The 23,090-nt window shown below is 38.1% G+C and overlaps 2 protein-coding genes across 8 annotated transcripts in view; one reads left to right on the forward strand and one right to left on the reverse strand.

Moving 5' to 3' along the window:
• Window positions 1-1,638, forward strand: part of LGR5 (leucine rich repeat containing G protein-coupled receptor 5) — a 119,685-nt gene extending 118,047 nt beyond the window's left edge. The window contains exon 18 of one of the 3 annotated variants that reach the window (XM_027107028.1): window positions 373-1,538. In XM_027107028.1, the coding sequence (XP_026962829.1) occupies window positions 373-1,460 (1,088 nt within the window). In that variant the 3' untranslated portion in view covers window positions 1,461-1,538. Of the gene's footprint in view, window positions 1-372 lie in introns of all 3 variants that reach the window. The other 2 variants (XM_027107030.1, XM_027107029.1) reach the window with 2 other exon arrangements.
• A 14,579-nt stretch (window positions 1,639-16,217) lies between these two features.
• Window positions 16,218-23,090, reverse strand: part of ZFC3H1 (zinc finger C3H1-type containing) — a 58,992-nt gene continuing 52,119 nt past the window's right edge. For 4 of the 5 annotated variants that reach the window (XM_027107033.1, XM_027107032.1, XM_027107035.1 and 1 more), the window contains 8 exons: window positions 22,383-22,493; window positions 22,009-22,113; window positions 21,712-21,877; window positions 20,491-20,591; window positions 18,319-18,420; window positions 17,645-17,684; window positions 17,315-17,377; window positions 16,304-17,185 (listed from right to left, as the gene is read on the reverse strand). In XM_027107033.1, coding sequence (XP_026962834.1) covers window positions 17,048-17,185; window positions 17,315-17,377; window positions 17,645-17,684; window positions 18,319-18,420; window positions 20,491-20,591; window positions 21,712-21,877; window positions 22,009-22,113; window positions 22,383-22,493 — 826 coding nt within the window. In that variant the 3' untranslated portion in view covers window positions 16,304-17,047. Of the gene's footprint in view, window positions 17,186-17,314; window positions 17,378-17,644; window positions 17,685-18,318; window positions 18,421-20,490; window positions 20,592-21,711; window positions 21,878-22,008; window positions 22,114-22,382; window positions 22,494-23,090 lie in introns of all 5 variants that reach the window. The other variant, XM_027107031.1, reaches the window with a different exon arrangement.

Genomic DNA, 23,090 nt, shown 5'->3' on the forward strand with positions numbered 1-23,090 from the left:
AAGACTTTAAATATGGTCCACATCAAACAAACAAACCAAAAAAAAACTTTATTAAAAAAAAAACAAAAACCAGAGATCTGACTTGTTACCTGGCCCTCACACTGCTGTATTTGGGGGACCTGAATCCAGTGATTTAAACTCCCCGGCTCCATTTCTCTGGGCATAGCTTGAAAATCTGGGCACCCGGTATATTCACCTTTATATTAAATAGTGGTTTAATAAAGTGGAGTATGCCATAAGGGAACTGTGTGTTACCATGGCTGTTACTGGTCTCTATCTCTTGGTGTCCTAACAAGAGAAACAAAGAGGTAATTTGGCAAAAGTTGTGAACCCTAATTTGATACCCAGTCTTTTTCTTCCTTGGACCTCTAGGCCCTTTCAAACTCTGCGAATACCTGTTCGGTAGCTGGCTGATCCGCATTGGAGTGTGGACCATAGCAGTTTTGGCCCTGACGTGTAATGCCCTGGTGACTTCAACCGTGTTCAGAGCCCCTCTGTACATTTCCTCCGTAAAACTGTTAATTGGGTTAATAGCCGTGGTGAACATGCTCACGGGGGTCTGCAGTGCTGTGCTGGCTGGCGTGGATGCCTTTACTTTTGGCAGCTTTGCGCAGCACGGTGCGTGGTGGGAGCAGGGGGTCGGCTGCCAGGTCGTCGGGTTTTTGTCCATTTTTGCTTCGGAATCCTCGGTTTTCCTGCTTACCCTGGCAGCCCTGGAGCGTGGGTTCTCTGTGAAATGCTCTGCAAAATTCGAAACGAAAACTCCTTTTTCCAGTCTGAAAGCAATCGTTGCGCTCTGCGCCATGCTGGCGGCGACCATCGCCGCGGTTCCTCTGCTGGGCGGCAGCGAGTACAGCGCCTCCCCGCTCTGCCTGCCTCTGCCCTTTGGGGAGCCCAGCGCCACAGGCTACATGGTGGCCCTCGTCTTGCTCAATTCCCTTTGCTTCCTCGTGATGACCATTGCCTACACCAAGCTCTACTGCAATTTGGAAAAGGGAGACCTGGAGAATATTTGGGACTGTTCTATGGTGAAGCACATTGCTCTGTTGCTCTTCACCAACTGTATCCTTTACTGCCCGGTGGCTTTCTTGTCCTTCTCCTCTTTACTGAACCTCACATTCATCAGCCCTGAAGTAATTAAGTTTATCCTTCTGGTGATTGTCCCCCTTCCTGCATGTCTCAATCCCCTTCTCTACATCCTCTTCAATCCTCATTTTAAGGAGGATCTGGGGAGCCTGGGAAAGCAAACCCACTTCTGGACAAGATCGAAACACACAAGCCTGATGTCTATTAACTCTGATGATGTTGAGAAACAGTCCTGTGACTCAACCCAGGCCTTGGTAACCTTCACCGGTGCCAGCAGACCCTATGACCTGCCTTCCAATTCTGGGTCACCAACAGCTTATCCGATGACCGAAAGCTGTCATCTTTCATCTGTGGCATTTGTCCCATGTCTCTAATTAATATGTGAGAGAAAGTTTTCAAAAATTGAAAACCCAAAAATGTGAGGTTGAGTATATCAGAGCAGTAACTAAAAAGAGCTGAGTGGAAACTTGATTTAAAAAAAAAAAAAAAAAAACCTCTCAGTGTCAAAAAGCTGATAATTATCGATACAAGAGAGTGAAAAATAAGTCTAAATGCTGCTTATACAACTCGTTCAAGCTATATAACTCAGTCACACTCTTCAGGTAAGCCTAAAATATATATAAATATTTTAAAAACAGATTGAAATGTTCAAAAAATTCTCCATGATTTCAATGTAATTCTTTTTCAACTCACTTGCTTACGAAAGGGGTTTTAAACCAGAAAACCCCTTCATATATGGTTGGAGGTATTAGGAAAATAAAAGTTTTTAAATGGCCTACATTACTAAGTAATGGTTGTGACCAGTAGGATTTCATTTTAATGACCATGTGGAGATGTTTTAGTACTGCATCACCTTTCCTCAGAAAGGATCCTTCCAGGTCACCAATACCCCTGTGAATGGATAACATAAGGCACTATTAATTCATTCATAGTCACATCATTTTTAGAGATGCTAGACTTTATGTATCAGCACTAGATGGTTCCACCCTCAGTGGAATAAAACTGCTTACAAATACTTTGAAAGGAAAATGAACTTAAATTCATAAATTGCCATGAAGGCAATGATGTACAGATGAGGTCTTGTCTAATTCATTTTTAACTCCTTGGTGCCCAGAGGTTCGAAGAAAACTCCATTGCCAGCAATGGACATTCGCAGAAAAGACGGTAAGCAACCTGGGATTATTTTCCCCCTGGGTGAGTGCACGTTTTTCACAGGAGGTTTTATCACTTGATTCAAACTGATGTGCATCATAAGGTAACAATCAAATGCAGACACAGCATAAACTAAATCCACTGATATAACTTCTCACAGGTACCTCTAGTAGCTTTAGCAACAATGTCTGAAACCACTTTTGACTCAACAGGAACTTGGTAATGTATTATCCTGTTTATTTAGCTTGGTTTTAGCTATGTTGTCTTTGGATCAACCTACCTGATGTCAAGAACATGACTTCTCTGCTTATTCCATATCTAATACATGTGTTAGGTATTGTACAAGGCAAAATTATTAAATACTAAAGGTCAAAGGATGAATTAATAATTTCTATTATACTACATTAGCTTCACTACATCCAAACCAAAAGACTGTTAGGTAGATTTATTTTTATATAAGCATGTTTATTTTGATCAGATGTTTTAACTTGGAATTGAAAAAAATACATTTATGAGATGTTTTATAAGATGTGTAAATATAGAACTGTATTTATTACTATAGTAAAGATTCAGTAATACTAAGGACCATGATAATAAACCATGTACAGTGGCATATTCTTCCATATATATTGTGTTTCTCTGCCCATTTTCTTTAAATTCATTAACTGTATGTAATATATGTAAATGTATATAGTACTTGTAAATAGACTCCAAACTTGCTTTTCTATTAGGTACAAAATAAAAGAAATTTGTAATAAAATGTGTGACTATAAAACAAAATATTTTCAAGTGCTTTATTGATCCCATAGGCAAATACATGGTCTCCTAAACGTTTTTGAGTTTTGAGGTTTAAATACATTTGCTATCTAAGTATTTGCACTTCAGTATTTTAAGTATTCTGGACTTGTCTTAAGAAGTAAATCTTTCACAAGAACAAATCAAAATATCTTTACCAACTCCTAGATTGTTTTAACTATGACTGATAAGCCATTTTTGTCATGACAAATGACTTGGTGAAGTTCATTTTCCCCAGTGATAGTTTGGACTTCATAGCCAGAGTCTACTTCTTTTGCAATGTAAAAAGAAAAAAACACAATTAGAAAGAAATGCATAAATAACAAATCAACCCTAAAATCATTCAACATGAATATGAGTTTTCCATAAATTTTTCCTTTAAAGAAAACATATTTTATGACCATGTCAAGGCCAAAAGATAAATACATGCGATTCTCGGGGCACAAAGAAATACACTAGTCCCCTTTAGTTCTCATCCCCCAAAACATAAGAAATGAAATGATTTTTCTAAACACCTAGTGCTAGACCCTCCCAGCTTCGATGATGATTCCTGCTCTGCCTGTACAAATTGTAAAATGAAACCATCAAGTAGTAGTTGAAGCCTCAGCATTATTGCTAAGATGAACCCATATTGACTGAGCACCTCCAGGGTACCTGGCACTGAGTTTCCCACCCATCCATCAGATATAATCACATGCTTCAACCTAACCTACTTAACAGGCATCCAGTGGGATCCTACTATGCAGTCTACACTTTGTCTTCAGCTGAAACAAGGGCCATAACATAATCTCACTGTTCTTAATCTCATACCTCTTAGCCCAGGCAGCTGATACGAAAGTTGCCTCAGAAGCAGTGGATCTCAGTCTCTCTTCTCCACATACTTGCTTTTGGGTACCCAAAGTTAGGAACGTCCCGGCAGCCCACCCCTCCCTTTCTCTCCCACTCAAGAAAATGCAAGTCAGTGGTGTGACTTTTTTAAAGGAAAAAAAAATCCACTCTGACTTATTTCTTTAAAAATCCACAAACTCTGGCTTCCCTAGTGGCGCAGTGGTTGAGAGTACGCCTGCCGATGCAGGGGACACAGGTTCGTGCCCCGGTCCGGGAAGATCCCACATGCCGCGGAGCGGCTGGGCCCGTGAGCCATAGCCGCTGAGTCTGTGCGTCCGGAGACTGCGCTCCGCAGCGGGAAAGGCCACAGCAATGAGAGGCCCGCGTACCGCAAAAAAAAAAAAAAAAAAAAAAGATGTTGAACTCAGATTCTACACTGATTCATTCATTTCAGACACAAGTTCCAGCATGTTTGACCCTTGCAGCCTATTGAGGAGGATGATAACAAAGCTTTAGCTTGTCTGGGTTCAGAAACAGGTAGAACATACATGTTATGAGCTGGAGAAGCATTGTGGAATATTGTTCCTAACTCTAGCCACATTAGGACATCACTTACCATTCTAGCTGGGATATATTAAGTGGGAACCTTAAAAACATGCTACTCCATGAGGACAGTGAATCTAATGATATGGGCTGGGGAAATGATAGTTCTTCAAGGAATAACTGAAAAAAAATGAGAATGTTTCACCTGGAGAAAAGGCTAAAGGAAATCATTTGAAATATTTGAATAATTGAAATTTATGAAGTACTTTCTTTCATAGCAGGCCAAAGAGTAAAATGATTAAGTCCAGGAATTTGCTGCCAGACAGAACTGTGTTCAAATCCTAGTCCTATGACTCTGTAGTAGTTGGCCAAGTTATTCAATTTTTCTCAGCCTCAACTTTCTCCTCAGTAAAATGGGAATAATACCATCAGCCTCATAGGATTAGAAGTATTAATAACTCAGTGTATAAAGTTCTCATTAATACCTAGAACATAGTAAATATTTAATAAATGGTTACTGTTACTTTCCCAACAACCCTATGACATGAACAAAGTAGGACTTGCCATTTTGCAGTTGAAGAAACAGTGAGTCAAAGTATTTAAGTGACTCCCTAAGGTCAAAGATGAGGACCTAGTATTAAAACTTGCACTTTTATTTAATAGCACTTGAAAGGCAGTCATAGAGTAAGCTGAACTACTCTTTCAGAGAACAAGAACTAATTGGTGAGTAATTCAGGGAGACAGAGTTGGGTTTAATCTAAGTAAGATTCATTTATCAGAAGTCTTGGATACCAAAGAAAATCCATTATATTGAAGGAGACGTTTGATCAAATAATGGCTAACTTTTCAATTCTCAATGCTTTAGCTGAATTCTTGTGTTAGTCTTCTTACAAGGTGTGATATTGTGATTTATAATAAGAAATATATAGTTGGTCTTGTTACCCATTTCTGGCACATAGCTTCTAAAACTCTTGGAATTTCCTAAGTGAGGAGAGCCCTGAAGGTGTCTTTTGTTACGTTAATGAGGTGACTTTGGGGAAGTCCCTACTGATCTAAGGATGGGGGCCAGTTGCCGTGGGAACCAACCCTGAGATTAGAGGGTTGGAACTTTCAGTCCCACTCCCACCTCACCCCCAGTCACCCCCTTACCCTGTCCCCAACCTCCTGGGAAGGGAAAGAGGCTAGAGATTGAGTTCAATAACCAATGGCCAGTGATTTAATCAATCAGTCTGTGTAATGAAGCTTCCATAAAAATCCAAAAGGTTGGGGTTCAGAGAGCTTCCAGGTTGGTGAACATGTGCAGATCTGGGGAGAGGGTCTGGAGAGGGCATGCAAGCTCAGAGCCCTTTCCACATACCTTGCCCTATGCATCTCTTCCACCTGGCTGTTTCTGAGTTATAAACTTTTATAATAAACCAGTCATCTAGTAAGTAAAATGTTTCTCTGGGTTCTGTTAGTCACTCTAGCAAATGTATTGAACTCCAGGAGGGGGTCTTTGGAACATTCCACCCATAGCCAATTTGTCAGAAGCACAGGTAACAACTTGCATATGTACCACATCTTCTTTATCCATTCATCTGTTGATGGGCTCTTAGATTGTCTCCATATCTTGGCTATTGTAATTAATGCTGCAATGAACATAAGGGTGTATATATCTTTTCAAATTAGTGTTTTTGTTTTCTTTGAATAAATACCCAGAAGTGGAATTGCTGGATTATATAGTAGTTCTATTTTTAACATTTTGAGGAACTTTCACAGTGGCTGCACCAATTTACATTCCCACCAACAGCGCATGAGTGTTCCCTTTTGTCCACATCCTCTCCAACACTTATTTCTTGTTTATTCTAAAGGTGTGATGTGATATCTCATTGTGGTTTTAATTTGCATTTCCCTGATGATTAGTGATGTTGATGATTAGTGATGTATTCAGAGTTTTTCCTCTGAATACCTCTGTAATGAAGAAGAAAAAAACTTTTTTTTTTTGGCCATGCCACATGGTATGCAGATCTTAGATCCCTGGTCGAACCCAAGCCCCTTGCAGTAGAAGCACAAAGTCTTAACCACTGGACTGCCAGGGAAGTCCCTAAATACTTTTTATATAGGAACTGGAGGTATCTATCCCAGCCAAAATTCCATGGAGATGGGCAACAATAGCTCTTCTATACAATCTTTTTTCAGTTTTAATAGTTTATATAGACAATGGGAGGTAAAGTGGGTTGGGTTCATCATAGGCCCGGTTCAGTGTGAGAGATTGCATAAAGATGCACAGAGCTGATCCAGAAGCATATGGCATCACCTGAAGCAGAATCCGCAGGCCTGTTGATAAGAGGAGTTGCAAAAGTTTTCCCAACATTTGGTTATATTCATCATTCATTGTGGCCAACCTTTGATGTAGGAAGGTTAGTACGCGGGCAAGTATGGCCTGTTTAGAGGAGTCGGTTTGACTATTTTCAAGTAAAACATCCCTTCCCCACTTTTGATGCAATTATGAATTAAAGAACTGCTGAGAGTGTTCTGCATCCAATTTTTTGGAATATAAAGGCAATCTCAAGTGAATAGGTGTTCTTTGCTTCCATATTCCCCTCTTTCCCCCACAAATTAGGACTAAAATCCATTTCTGCTTGGATCAGTAGCTCTTGAAGTTTAAATATGGGTATGAGATCTGCAGCCAAACATTGTTTCAGTACCCTCCTCTCCATAGAGACTGAAGACACTCCCAGCTATACAAGCTGCACCTGGAGTAGCCAGGGTCCAAGATGGCCTATCAATGACCTCCACCTGCTGATATTCACACCCTTGTGTAATCCCCTACCATATTGTACCAAGGTTGGTCTGTGAGACCAACATATGGCAAAGGTGATGGTGTGTCATTTCCATCGTTAGATTATGAAAGGCTGCAACTTCCACTTTAATGCCCCCTCTCTGTCTCTTTCCGCCTGTCTCTGTCTCTCTCCCCTGGCTCACTAGCTCTGGGAAAACCAGCTGCCATTCCATGAAGCCACTCATGCAGTCTATGGATACATACATGTGGTGAGAAACTGAGGCCTGCAAACAACGTGAGCAAGCTTGAAAGTAGATCCTTCAGCCCTAGTTAAGCCTCAGATGACTGACTGCAGCCCCTGTCAACAGCTTGATACAGCTTCATAAGAAATTCTGAGCCAAACCACCCAGCTAAGCCACTCCTGGATTCCTGACCCACAGAGACCGTGATAGAATAGTTTGTTGCTTTAAGCTGCTTAGCTTTGGGGTCATGTGTTATACAGCAATACATAACTAATCCAACTCTCCTTTATTCACAATAAACAAGGAGTTATCATTCACTAAAATTTCAAGACCACTTAAAAGATTTAAAACTTGGGGAGCCAGAATTACTCCTTAGCATCAGTCTTAGTATGAAGAACACTGATAGGATGTAGATCAATGGTTAGTGCTACGTTTCTGTACTTGGTAGGCACACACCTCAAATGAGACAGAGCCTGAAGAAAACTATGCTACGTGTAGCCACTGTATTCCCAACATTTAGATGTTCCAGTGATTTGGGACCACATTCCTGCATTCTTTTGTATTTCAAACAATGAAATCCATGCGTTTTTCTCTAGCCTTGACCAGTGCTTCCCAAATTTTAATGTGCGTAAAATCATACAGGGATCTTATCAAAATGTAGTCTCCAGTTCAGTAGGTGTGGAGTGGGGCCTGAGATTCTGCATGTCTAACAAGCTTCCAGATGTTCCTGATGCTGTAGATCTAGAATCACTCTGAGGAGAAAAGGCCTAGATCACTGTAATCTCTTTAGTACATTTCCCACAGTAGGGAATTTCCAACTTTTTAAAAGCCATAGTTTCCTTTCATCTCTTTGCAAGTGCTATCCCCATCCGTCAGCACCGTTTTGTTTCCAAACCTTCAATGGAACTTTATTTGCCAAATAAATATAGGTCCAAACTAGTTTCATGTTATTTTTATATATATATATATATATAATGGAGCATTACTCCACTTTCTTTGTCCCAACTTGTTCTTCAGGTCTTAATTACTCTCGGGAATTGAAAGTAATTAGACCCCCCAACCACAAGCCTTCTCTAGTTACACTGAAATGCTGCCCTAACCCACATTTCTGAAGCTTCTTCCCTCAAACTGCTTCTATAATCTCACATCTGCTACGGAAGGCTAATGTTATTGAGTATTTAGTGTTCCAGGCACTGGCCTAAGCCCTTAACCTGTATGATCATATTATCCTCACAACCTCAAATAAGATATATAAATGCTAGCTTTAATCTCCTCTTACACAAGAAATGTTGGCTTAGAGGAGTGAACTTTCCCAAGGTTATGTAGCCAGGCGTTGAACGCAAATTAAAGAGACCTTAAGCATTATTGTGATAGTTGTCTCTGAATTTTCAGTCTTCTCTTCTCAGCCCCACCCCCTACATATCTAAATATGCAACTTTCTTGCTTTCCGTTCTTCCATACTTCTCAACAAGTTACTACTTAAGTTGCTTAATTCATGTGGCTCTAAGAACATACTCCATCTTCTGTCTTTAGTGTCTTTATCAGTGATGCAACTTAATGATCTTCAGACATAGGTCCACAAATGTTAACTGAATTTGGTTTACTTACTGTGTTGTCAGAAGACAACTCTACTGAATCTCAGAAGCTCAATTTAAAAAAAGGTATGTGGGGCAGGTGGAGGTAGTGATGAGAATAAAAAATTTTAAATACCTGAAAAATCTAGGGGTATCTGATTTCAGACACAGTGAATCCTGCTAGCACCAGAATATCTCTTTCCCCATCTCAGTTCCGTGTTCCTCCTGGACCTCATTCCCAATGGGCTTTCACATTGCTTCTGAAGTAGTTCCAGGCTGCCACAGTTCCAGGTTTATGTTCTACTAGTTTAGTAACAACAACAACAAAGAGTCTCCCTCTCAATAATTCCCCCAAAGGCCCCAGGATTGCTTCTCAGTGAACCAACTTGTCACTTTAGAGGTTGCAGGTTTCCAACTAAGGGCATGCACTCAGAAGTCAACTTCCCAGGTTTGTCATTTACTGTGTCTCAGTTGAGTTACTTAACCTCTTGTGACTCAGTTTATCACCTATAAAATGGGGATTTTAACAATATCTTATAGGGCTAATATAAGAATTTAAATAAGTTAATCAACCTCAAGCACTTAGAACAGTGTCTGATATAGACTAAGGCCTCAACTAAGCATTAGTTATTAAATGCCCATCCCTGAACCTACTTTAATCAGCTAAGTCTGGGAAATGTGCTTTCTGTTTTCCTATTCCAAACTATAGATTTATAGAGTAGGATTATAAAACTGGAAGGGATTTTAGTGGTTCACCATTAGTTTTATTTAGAGATCAGAACTAGGTTCAAGCCACTAACCTCATTCTATAGTCTGTTTAGTTGGATGTTGTGGGAGAGATGTTTAGCTGTCCCCAAATATGTATTCTATGCTTCATCCTCGAATTTTTGCTGTCCACATAGCCACCTAAATAAAGACTACATTCCCCAGCCCCGCTTGCAGTGGCCAGATGTCAGAAGAACGGGACAAAAGTGGATACGGTTATATTTAACTTCTATGAAGTACTCTTAAGAGAGGAGGTTTGTCTTTCTCCTTGTTTTTCCTTCCTGCTAAACAGAATGTGAACAGAAGGCCTGGGACTGGAAAAGCCATCTTGAACCATCAGGACCATGACACTGCTCTGTGCAATTCAGAAAAAGGCCCACCCTCCCCATAGAACTTGGGGTCCAGGTGGTCCCCTTTCGTGAATTAGAAAAAGACCCTCCTTCCTCCAGACCGACTCAACCAGTGCCCTAGGATGCCTGATAAGCTAGCTGATCATGGGCTTTGACCATGTGCAGGACATGACAAGCAGAACCATATGTGGCAGCTCTCTTGGGAATAGTGATCACACAAGACAGAAGGTGCCTAGGCCCTCTATCACCAGGGAGTGCCACACTGCCTGGATTTTTACTTAAGAAACTTTTCTTCCTTCCTTCCTTCCTCCCTCCCTTCCTTCCTGCCACATCGCCTAGATTTTTACTTGAGAAATTTTCTTCCTTCCTTTTCTCTTCCTTCCTCCCTTCCTTTCTTTCCTCATTTCTTTCTTCCTTCCTTTTTCTTTCTTTTTTTCTTTCTTTTTTGTATTTATAGCCAATTTTACATTTTTTTATTTTTCTGCATAATTTTATTATTTTTTAATAGTTGATTTACAATGTTGTGTTAGTTTCAGGTGTATAGCACAGTGATTCAGTTAAATATCTATACATATACATATTCTTTTTTAGATTCTTTTCCCTTATAGGTTATTACAAAATATTGAGTACAGTTCCCTATATTATACAGTAAGTAGGTCCTTGTTGGTTATCTAAGCCACTGCTATTTTCATTTGCCAGTCCTAACATAGGAGGCTCATTTACAATATATTGGAAGCCCTGGATTTTACTCTTGGCTATTTCTACTCAGACTCTCCTCTCCCACCCCCCACTAGATCACATTGCTTTTATTCAGTACTGCATTAATCAGTCACCAAAAGTCAATGCTGCCAATTACTTCCTGCTTTACGTTCTGTGATTTTTATCTCTTTCCACCACTGGGACCAGAGCTCCCACCAGATTTGGCCTCATTACAATAAAAAGTAAAATCATAGTTAAAAATAAGGCAATTCTCTACTCTTAAGATTATGTTCCTGGAGGGCTGTCTTCCAGCTTGGGGATCATGCAAACTTTATGCAATTTCTCTTGCCTGATTAGGTCATTTTATTACTTCTGCCTGGAAGCATAAGCAAGCTTAAATTGGTCAATACTGCCATGCCCTTTATAAGCAATTCCAATAAAAAAGTATGGAAAGTGGCTTGGATTACTGGCTATTCTTTGCACTTAAACGAGCAACGAATGTTCTTTCTAGACCCATCAACAAGTGAACACTGAGTCCCGAATTAAGGAGTGGTCTTTATCCTCCATTACACCATAAAAAGAGCCCACCCAACATGCTGAGAATCCTCAGAACTGAAAAATAGAGTCTTCATATCGACCCTTTTGACTTAAAAGTTAAGACCATCTGCTAATGGATTGTCTTACCTGTTATTTTAGGCAATAACACCAGGAATGAACCACTGAATTTAGATGGCAGTGATCGCCGTTGTGTTTTTTAATTAGACAGCAATTAACTCATGCTTGACTATTGGTAGTCATATGCTCCAACTGATGGCAATGAAATTATGTCCAAAAAAAGCAAATTGTTATTTTATAGCATCTCTTTGCCCTCAAAATTTTGGAAAATGATCCCAAACTCAAAATATTATTTTTTTAAAGATAACTTCTATTATATGATCTCTCAACACCCCTGAGGTAAGTACTCATATTTCCATATTTTGTATATGTAGAAACAGACAAGAAGCAATGAAATGTCCTGTCATGATTACACAGCTAGTGGGAGCTAAATCTAATATCCAGATCTTTTAGATATGCTTTTTTCATTACAATGGTTCACACTCCTCTATTTCTTTGTAGCTCCATTTCAACCAGCATGAAGTGCCAAATATATCCACAGGCAGTCTCATAATTTTGACTGTAGGATGTGCCAAGCTGAGTGTTGGTTTTGGTCTTGGCAGGAGATGTCCTGATTACCTCCATTAATGCAAACAGCTCACCAACTCCTCTATCACCCTTCCTAATTGGTTCAGCTCCCTTAGGCTGCTGGCTATTCTCTTTCATAAGTCTTACATCACTAGGTAAGAACATTTGCAAGACTTAATTTGCTTGACAGACCAAACAACATTGTAAACCCACCTTTGATTTTGGCTGAATTGATATTCCATCTTGAAGCTTTAAAATGACCAAGTAAAGGACAAATGCAGTATATTCTCTTTTAGAACAGCTGCGCAAATAGCTTTCATGTTTGGATTTGGGCTTTTACTTCATACATTGAAGATGCCCTTGAAGAATCGTATTTGTTTCTGTTTTGGGTGGGCTCCAAAACTTACTAAAAACTTTGCATAAAAGCAAAATATTCATAATTCTATGTGGTAGCAGTGATACAACAGACTTATATTCTTAACAGTCTATTCACTGTCTTCTATGCAGTTGTGTCTTTAAACTGGAGGAAAAAATTCAGACCCACCAGCACTCGCCACAAAGTCACATCACTTAAGACCAATCAAATTGGCCTTGAATATTTCAGATCTTCTGCTTTCTTGTTGAAAACAGGAAGCATATATTCCTTCTAAGTTCATGCAAAATTTTTTCCTCCCCAAGTGAATTATTTTATTCCTGGCATTACTGAGTTCCACGTCAATTGAAACATTTTTGGAACTGGGCTAAAATATGTCATTTGGAAAAATCAGTTTAAAGCACTGAAGACTGGGCCATCTCCAGGTAGTTCTTCTATATAAATAGAATAACAACCATGATTCATAACAGAGCCACAGAATATACCTTATAGCCTTGGCTGGCAATGAAACAGGGCTCTGCAAGTTGCAGATACTAGTAAATGTTCAAAGTAGCATTTTATTCATACGTTACCCAAAGTTAGGGAAAAAAGAAAGGAAAACACTAGTAGCAGCAGTTGTAACTCCAATTTGACTTTCTTTGTCAAGGCTTTTTAAATTGGGCCTGATAAGACTGACTCCTACTCAATCATACTCATATGGATTTAGAAGCACAATATGCCTCAAGAGGTCTCTCTTCTGGACCTGTGTGGCTGCTATGGAGTTTCACATGTCTTACAGTGTCATCATGTCTAACAAATTGTCAGTTGTGCATAATTAGCACAAAGCCAGAGAAGGTTTTTAGGAGAGGAGCTTCAAGATGGCAGAAGAGTAAGACATCAAGATCACCTTCCTCCCCACAAATACATTAGGTTTTTAAAAATCCACAGGTTTTTAAACAGTGCAAATCATCCTACAACATTTAGGTGTAAGTGCCACATAATTTTTGAAAATAGTATTACCTGCCTCAAGTTTTCATCCTTCTATTTTATGACTTAGCCAATAATCCACTTCTATCTGGGAAGACTTTCCCAACCTCCAACCCCAAATTTGGAGCCCCCTTGGAAATGCTTCCTTGGCATATACTCTTCTGTTCTGTTAGACTAAGGGACCTCTATTCATCCTTGTGTTGAGAGTGTCTTAGCACAGTGCTCAAATTGATTCTGGAATGAAAAAATGCCTGACTCTCTACTATGGGGCCTCTGAAAACATGTTTTTGGGTCCCTCTTGTCAAGGTCACTGAATGAAAAGTGGAGACAAATTCAATAGCCGTTTCACCATCTATGAAAGACAGAACAGCTTCCTAGTATCTACCTCAAAGATGTCAGAGAGAAAAAAATGAAAAGCTCTTTTCACATTTAATGCAGATATCTCAATCAAGTAGTACTCAAAAAATATCACCTAACGATTACTGAGGAAGGCTATGTGAGTGGTGGTGGAAGATGGGAATGAGAGTAGGGTGGGGCCACACACCCTTAGATGGCTGTTCACTGGCCCCTGAAACAGTGAGCACACAACTGAAGAACACCTGCAGAAAGTGAGGACATTTTTTGGTGGTATATGGAATAGAGCCCTAAAAAAATTTCTTTTAATTAAAAAAAACAAACTCTTTTTCAGCTCAGCTCTATGACCTACACTAAAAAGTACCATGACTTGGAAAGATAGAGACCCAATTGTGAAATTGTGAGGGACAAAAAAGAATATAAAAAATGTTCCTTAGAAGCCTACCTTTTCTTGAAAAGCTCTTGTTCCAAAATGCTCTGTATGATGGCTGTTAATTTGTACTGAGGGGCAATGATACATTTGCAGGCATAATCCCCAAACCTGCAAGGTCACTAAAATCATATTTCCCCATTCTTCCCTCGCACTAATGTTAACAGAGAGATATGAAAGCAGACTTAAGGAAATTATGACCTATCTGTGAAAACATGACAGCTTTCAGCAAGAATATTGGTCCTGCTTTGTATTATAGCCACATGTTCCTACTTTTTCAACAACCTTGAAAAATAAATATTTAAACTCCAATCTTCAATAAAGTCCCTCTACATTTGTTGTCAGCTTTTGCTTGTCTGCTTAGTGCCTTTAGTTCTTAGATGTTGCACCTGGAGATTCTTGCTTGCTTTATGATGTAGGTTTATATGCCCTTTAATTGAAAGCAAACCGCCTTAGATAAGCCAGTGACAACAATGTTACAAGGTCCACTTTCCGTTAAAAGGCAAATAGAAATATTAGGCTGTTCTCTAAAATGAAGAAAAACACGTAAAAATACACTGCAATCTGCCACACCACTTCCTTTATTGGAGATAAAACCCCATGGCCTAAAATGCCTCTTTTGTGTTTTTCCCCCCGACAGGAGTGGGAGAGTGTAAGGAACTACAGTTCTCAATGACTAATCTTTTCTCACTGTATAACATTTCTTTGCCCAAAGAAAGACTTTAGTCATAATGTTAAATATTATATTCATGTTACTATAATAACTATCAACTTTCACCCCAAGTTTTGTTTAATATTCTAATTATTACTTGTTCAAAGCACTTCATTAAAAAGAAAGTAAAAGTGAATATGGAAGGATGACAGGAACATATACCTCACTCATAAGCAGTGCTTGCTATTCTTTTGTGGAGGTTAAAGTGAGTCTGTAAAATGACAGGAAGAAAAGGTGACATTATCTTTAAGGCAATATAATTTCTATAAGATAGCTTCATGATTTTAAGTAGCAATACGACAACTGATCAAAAAGGAAACAGCTGCTTAACATATGCTAAGGCCTCTGCCTGCATGACTGTGAGCATGTGAACTGGGACCTCTGGACTTGTCACAATGTACAGCCTGCATGGCTGGATCTTGCAGTTGCATTCTTTTTTTAAAAAAAGAGACAAACATTACTGCTGATGGAATTGTTAATGCAACAAATGGTAGGTTTTAGTTAGAATTTACAAAAATTCAGCAGTCTCCAAAAAACTATGAGACATTTCAATTAATACCAAAAATATTACACTATGGGGAGACAGACTGGAAATATTTTTCCAAGCACCTAACAGTGGTTTTCAAATAATCAGGGAAGGAAAAACTTTCAAGGTTGAATAGTTAAATGCATACAATGGGGGAATACCCCTCTGGGATTACTATCTTCCACCCAAGTTTCTTTGGTTTTAGATAGAAACCATATAGCCTCTTTTTGGTTTAATGAAAGACGCTAGACAAATGGGTTCTGTTCTTGACCTCACGAAACAGCACTTACTAGCTAAATATGCACCGTCTGGTAGGCACATTAGTAGAGCATCAAAACATGGCTTTATTTTAACTAAGCATTATAAAAATGCACAGATGTACAAATTTGCCTAGTATTTCATGGGGCTGTTGCTCTGTCTTCACAATTAGATTGCATTGTAGCTGTAAGACCAGATTTGTGGCAGTGTGTGTCATTAACAATTTTTCTACCAAGCGCAAATAACCCACTACAGACTGAAAACAAAACAAAACAAAGCAAAACAAAAACAAAGTCACCTTTACATTTGGTCATATTGATATTCAACGTAAGACCGCATGTCACTAAGCAAATCATTCAAACTATAGTTGGGAGATACTTTCTAAACCCCGTGGTCGTAAGAACAAGAAATTGAATGATAGTGCAAGCCTATCTGTTCACTGTCCTCAAAATAGAACAGGACCCATCTTCTCGTGAATTTAAAAAGACACTGGAATGTTTTTATGGGAAAGCAGTTCAAAATAAGAAGTACTGATATAGTTATAGTGAATATCCATATCTCCTACTTCAACCCTTTCCCACCGGAATGTGAAAAGTGAATAAAGACAGCAACATTTTTCAAAAAGTTAACTTATATTAAAAATATTTTTATAAACAATTTTAATACTACAAAGTAGTATTGCAATACAAAGCAGTTCAAATATTAACTGTTCTTTAAACTGTTAAACTTTATTATAAATTAAAATTTCTTTACAAAAAAAATTGCACATAATATTTGACCACTCTTAGGTTCTGATGCACTGGCATTTGCAATAGTTTCTTTAATCTTCAAGTTAAACAGTCTCGGCAAGGAGTCCAGAACGTAGAAAGGGCAATAAACAACCCTGTTAGAGCATTCAAGTGCAACTAGCAGACTTGTGGCCATGGCAGTTACACTTTCCTTAAGATGGACTGCTTAAGTTTTAAATCCTGAAATGAAGAATCTCAAAAGGTTTAAAGAGGAAAAACTAAAAGGGACTGCCGGCTTTTTACTGTAAACACAGCCCTGGAAATTAAATCCCAAACAAGAATCTCTCAGGCATCAGAGAGTGTCAAGTGAATCAGGAATAGCACAACATAAAGGAAGGGGGAAAAGTAAAAAATAAAAACAAAAACAAAGCAAAATGAAAATAAATGTCAGTCACTTTGAGGAACTATACTTACGTACATGATGTTATGAGAATCTGGCAGGGCCTAGAAGCAGGCCAAACAGGAAGTTCATTTATCCAAGCGAAGAGGGTCATGTTCATTGCTTCCGGTTTTGAGGATAGGATATTGTAGGGGACTTGATATGATCAGTAATGCTTGTCTGCCTTACACAGACCTTAGCCAGGGATCAGCCTAATCTTGAAGGATCATTCAAATAATTTTTGGCAATTATTATAAGGACTTAGAACTGACTGCACCCAGTGTTCAGTGATTCTTGCTTTCTGTTTTGTAACTGTTTAAATTTAAGAGCTCATTTAGGCTGACTCCAATCTCTTGGCACTTGGAAACTAGTTTTCTCAGGTTATCAGTTTTACCTCCTTCTGACGCTTCAAACAAGAGTTGCTGTAAAAGACAGGGAAGCATAGAAGTAAGACTTAGCTAGATTTTGAGCATTACCACATCAATGGATATGGCACATGCAGAAAATTTATAGGAAAACTTCAAGATGAAATAAAAGATAAAAAGCATTACATCTTTCCACAGTGATGCACAAAGAGGTAACTTCTGTAAGGCTCTCTGATATAAACGGTGGACCTATAAGATAGATATATATACAATTCCATCAGGAAATGTGGTGGAAAACACCTTCATAATCCTAACTATTTGAATGGTACTTCATAATATAACAACATTCAAGACAACATGGTTATGCTGGATTTTGTAGTTTCCAAACATTTAGAGTTCTTAGGATGTTAACTTCTATGCTTTAATCCTTTTAAATTGAGAAGTCAACAAAAAGGGCAGAATAGCTATTTAAAAAAAAAAAAAAAGCAACCCATCTGATAGTCAATCACGGCTTACCTCTCTTTGTCCCTTTAGAACAATCTCAGCAGCAATGGCTCTAAGAAAAAAAAAAGGAATATAGAAAAGGGAAAAGAAAAATTTATATATCTTTGAACAAAATGAGATACTACCACTGGCAGAATACTGACTGTGGGAATCTGAGTACAAAACTTCCTGAAAGTAACAGGCTAAATTTCCAAGGAGGGTAACCTATAGTGAAAAGAAAAATTCAACAATTTTTATCAACTTTACAATAATAAAGCAGACCAGTGTTTTGAACATAAATAACGTTCATGAAAAATACTCATAATTACTAGTAAAAAAAAAATACTTGGCACTAACACCTTTAAAAGAAAGAAGACATCAGATTATAATAGGGGGAAACCCCGCATTTCAAAAGCGATAGTCTTAATATGTGTATAGCAGATCTGTTTGTTTGGTAACAGTATTGTTATCTATATGTTCTCCTTCAAGGAAAATTAAAACTATCCATTTTGCTTCTAGAGGCAATTGTTAATGAGCACGCCTTCACTCTTGGTATAAAACCTCAGCAAGTGCCCAAAACAAATCTAAATTAGAAGAGAGATCTCTCCGGGGGAAAAAATAGATGTCATTTCAGATTTACCTGTCTGGAGCAAACCTTATAAATAAAAGCAATAGCTATAAAAACATGTACATGATTGTTGCATTACATTTTCCAGGTGGCCAGGCATGTTGGGATATTATATGTAAACATCTTGGCTTGAAGTTTCAGAATCTGAACATTGCTTTCTTCCCATTCATGTTGAAGTAGCCTGTAAAGTACATTCAGGAAAATGAACAAAAGCATTGCAAGTATAGGGAACTTGAGCTCTATGAGCAGAATGTTTGATGAAGCATAATTTTTGGTCAGTTAAATTCTATCAAGGCTATTCAGCAAGTATTTGTAGAATGCCTCTTACAAAACTTACCCTGGGAAAGAAACATGCAAACTAGCAAAAGGTCTAGTCAAGACCCATACCATCTTCAACAAACTAAAATAAGGCTGATGTATTCCTATAGGATACTAAAGCATTCTCTCCAAATTACACTCCACATTCTCCCTCCCCGTAAATTTTCTAAAATAATGAATTGATATATTAGTGCAATTTCTTGGTATTTTTCTTTCTTTATTAAACACAGTATACTTAATTGTGAATGTTTCTTGAGCTAAAATGTAATAAGTACAGTGACTAATTATTAAGTTCTCTATTCTGAAAAAAAAAGGACAAGGATGACCTTAAGGAAATAAGAAGTATCAAAAGTAGAACTTTACCAACAAAACCAACAATTAAACTACCTATATTCCAAAATGCCTATCATTATAGAAACTACTCAACACATCAGCACATTTTCTATTTCACATGTTTTATCAAAGGTGATGTTTTATAATACAAATTTCTATAATTAACTTTGGCAGATTAGCATGCTTATTACCATTTTCCTACATACATGCTAAGTGGAATGTAAATGCTCTAGAACACAAAGGGATATTTGATAACTATTTTAGGCACCTTATAATCCATAAAACAAGCTTAGAAACATAAGACACAACTGATGCAGTGGAAATGACAGCACAAGTAGAAGCCAAAGCTTTAGTATGCAGTGTACCTTTTTGAATCAAAAAGCACAATTCCTGAGGGTTGAAATGGGTTTTACTCTATCAGAGCAGAAAAACTACAAAGAAATGCTCTAAAAAAATCTTGTAATTGAATGTATGAAATCCCTGGATAAGTGTTTCTCAAATGTGGTTTGAGGGCTCTAGCTCAGGAATCTGCATTTTAAATAACCATCCCAGGAGATTCTGATACATGCTAATATTTGAGAATGACTGACGTATATGAAAAGAAGTCATAGTAGGACTTCCCTGGTGGCGCCTGCCAATGCAGGGGAAACGGGTTCGAGCCCTGGTCCGGGAAGATCCCACATGCCACAGAGCAACAAAGCCCGTGCGCCACAGCTACTGAGCCTGCACTCTAGAGCCCGTGAGGCACAACTACTGAGCCCACGTGCCACAACTACTGAAGCCTGCGCACCTAGAGCCCGTGCTCCGCAACAGGAGAAGCCACCGCAATGAGAAGCCCGCACACCACAAGGAAGAGTAGCCCCCGATCGCTGCAACTAGAGAAACCCCACGCACAGCAATGACGACCCAATGCAGCCAAGAATAAATAAAAAATAAAATAAATTAATTAAAAAAAGTAAGTCGAGACTTCCCTGGTGGCACAGTGGTTAAGAATCCACCTGCCAATGTAGGGGACATGGGTTCGAGCCCTGGTCCGTGAAGATCCCACATGCGGCGGAGCAACTAAGCCCATGCGCCACAACTGTTGAGCCTGCACTCAAGAGCCCGCAAGCCACAACTACTGAGCCCGCGTGCCGCAACTACTGAAGCCCACGCGCCTAGAGCCTGTACTCCGCAACAAGAGAAGTCACCGCAATGAGAAGCCCGCGCACCGAAATTAAGAGTAGCCCCCACTCGCCGCAACTAGGGAAAGCCCGCGTGCAGCTTATCTCTTTAACACTTAAAAACCTCTTAAGTAATACTCCTTTGCTGCATAAAACATGCTTTGTGCTTATAATGCATGTACTATGGACAGATGGTATGTGCTTAGGGGACACAGGTGAACTTTACTTGAATTATATGCCCCCTTATAATCTGCAGTTTTCTGAAGTAACTAGTTCTCCACATTGACTTTTACACGAATAGTTACATATTGCTTAACAACTTTGAAATTAAAGTGGAAATGAGGCAATAGCCAAAGAGCAGACTATTAGCAAGTTTTCAAGAATAATTTTATATGAAGAGCCTATACAATTGAGCTAAGAATTTTATTTTTTCTTACCTCAGTGCAAGTCCAGAATTAGTTGGCATAATTGAGCAAAACCGTTCCAAGGTTTTGGAATGCTGGATCTTTGGAATACAGCTCAAATAAAAGAAAATAACCTGTGAAGGTTGGGGAGGTGGGGAAAGGAATACAACAAAATGTGAAATCCAGTTACCTATGTGTTTTAATGAGAAAACCAAAATGGTCTTTAAGACATGAATGTATAAATTATAACAATGTATGATGCTGTGAGTTACAGTTCCTACCATTAATTATATTAGTGACTTTCCAAATATGAATTAGGAAATATGGTCTAGTGATGAGAGCCATGGACTGAGAACACTGACAAGAAGCCAGGAGTCCGGGTTTTCATTCCTGAGTCTACCTTTACTTGCTGTATAGCTGGGCAAGTCATAGGGCTAATAATACCTGCCACATCTTGCTCATGGAATGCCCGTGTGTAAATGACTTAATGTCCATAAAGTAGTTTGAGATCCTGGGATAAAGAATGGCATAGAAGTACAAAGCATAATAATTGGTTATCCCGGTAACAACAAAACCACCCCACCAAAAAAATAAATAAATAAAACACAGAGATGTTTTAGTCTATACTGAGCTTTAGTAGCTTTTAGCTTACACGCACTGAATAAAAGGGGTCTCTGAAAATAAATCAATTTTTAAAAAACCCTTTGCTTCACTGCCTATAAGAAGATGACCTTATAAATATATCAATATCCAGACTCTACTCTTAAAATTCCAAACAGCATCTGATTTCAGCTTTCTTATGTCCTATGTATAGCTATATCTGCTTGACAAAATACTGATAAAAAGAGCAGCTATAACATGTAAGCACATTCTTACTTATTTTGAAGTTATAGAATTTTTCATTCAGTAAAATTTCCAATTACTCAAGCAAAACATTACTGACATTATTACAATTACTTCTTTTGATCTCTCTTCTTTAATACGTATTAAACCTTAACATCTCTTCACTTTTGCTTCAATGCTAAATTTTCTTAAATAGAAGATAATCAATATGCACATTTTATCTTAACTGAACCTTAAAGGGCTCTGTGCCTAGATTTTGAAGAGATAAATAGAAAAAGTAGTCAAGAACAATAGTAAATGCTAGTAAAGTGGTCCTAGGAAAATCTCTCAATATTAAACAGGAGTTTTGCTATCATTTAAGTCCCCTACTTTTGTATAAATATCTAAAGAAAATAAGTTTTAAATTCTTACCCTATTATGAAATTCATAGTTGGACCAGTAATCGGCACTGCTAAAAGGAATGGGGTATCGGGCAGGGACTGTAACCAAACATCTATTCACTAAATCAGTAAAAAATCTGAATTCCTGGACTTTGTTTCTCGATCCAGCAGCTCTATTATTGGCAAAGACAAGATAACTGCCAAAAGAAAAACATCATAATTTAGAATAATTAAGCCAGTAATTCTCTAACAAGAAAGCTCATCAACCCTTCCCCAACCATATCCCCTTATTTCAAATCCCATTCTTATTAAGAGGAATTAAACTTACTCCAGCCAAATCTTCTGCACTATATCAGACTTCATGGCCACCCCTAACGCTGCCTCATATGCCTCCACTGTCTCTTTAATACTTGATTGAAGAGGATGACAAAGGCTGTTTAAAAAATGAAGGAAAACATTGTATGCCTACACCTCAATTCGATCAGGTAAAGGAATGACAAAGTATAAACATTACAGATATTATTACAATAGAATCCTTCTTTTGAGCTTTCTTTTTTTAATAACATATAAACCTTAGCATCCCTTAAATTTTGCTTCAATGACTTTAGCAACAGGTTAATTTTAACACAGTGTAATTCAGTAATAAATAACAGATGCAAGCCTAGTATGCAACATTTCTCTCCACAGTAGATAATGTCTCACCAGTATATCAGCCACAAATAAGGAACTTGGTGGTTAAACATTTCATCATCAAAATTTCCTTTACATAAACGGGCTGGAATGTCAAGTGGTCCTGGGATATTTAAGAGATACCTGAGGAAAAATATCATGTTTAAAATTATGCCTATATACACATGGATTACTATTGCTTTTTTTTAAAAAAAATCCTGTTTCAACTAAAACTTCCTTGTTTATACAGTAATGAGACTTTATTTTCATGTGTATACCATACCGCTTTGGTCACATCTCTAGCATCATATATTTATTATCTTATACTTACTTGAATAATTCTTCTTCTATAATGATTTTTAAAAATTTTATAGCCCAAATTAAACAAACCACCATAATCATCTAATGAAACCTAATTAAAAACAGAGAATAACAAATGAGACTACCAAGTATCTAAAATTTTCCCACAAAATCTGTACTTTCTTGAAAAAAAAAATCTTTGAGTTATAAAACTTGATATCTGAAAACAATTTCTCTCTCACATACACACAAATACCACTCTACATTTAATTTTAGACATGATATAAAAGCGTATTCTATAACATATTGGCCCATAAGGCACTTGTCAAAAAGAGGTCTATGATCAAATAAGATTGAGAAATACTGCAAATTAAAGCCCCCTCTTAAAAAGCCACAAAACATATTAGGATATTAAAGGCTCTAAGAAGCCAATCAGTAAAA

The sequence above is a fragment of the Aethalodelphis obliquidens genome, unplaced genomic scaffold (assembly GCF_003676395.1).
Source record: "Aethalodelphis obliquidens isolate GAN/ISIS:26980383/991018 unplaced genomic scaffold, ASM367639v1 scaffold8, whole genome shotgun sequence".
Lineage (NCBI taxonomy): Eukaryota > Metazoa > Chordata > Mammalia > Artiodactyla > Delphinidae > Aethalodelphis > Aethalodelphis obliquidens.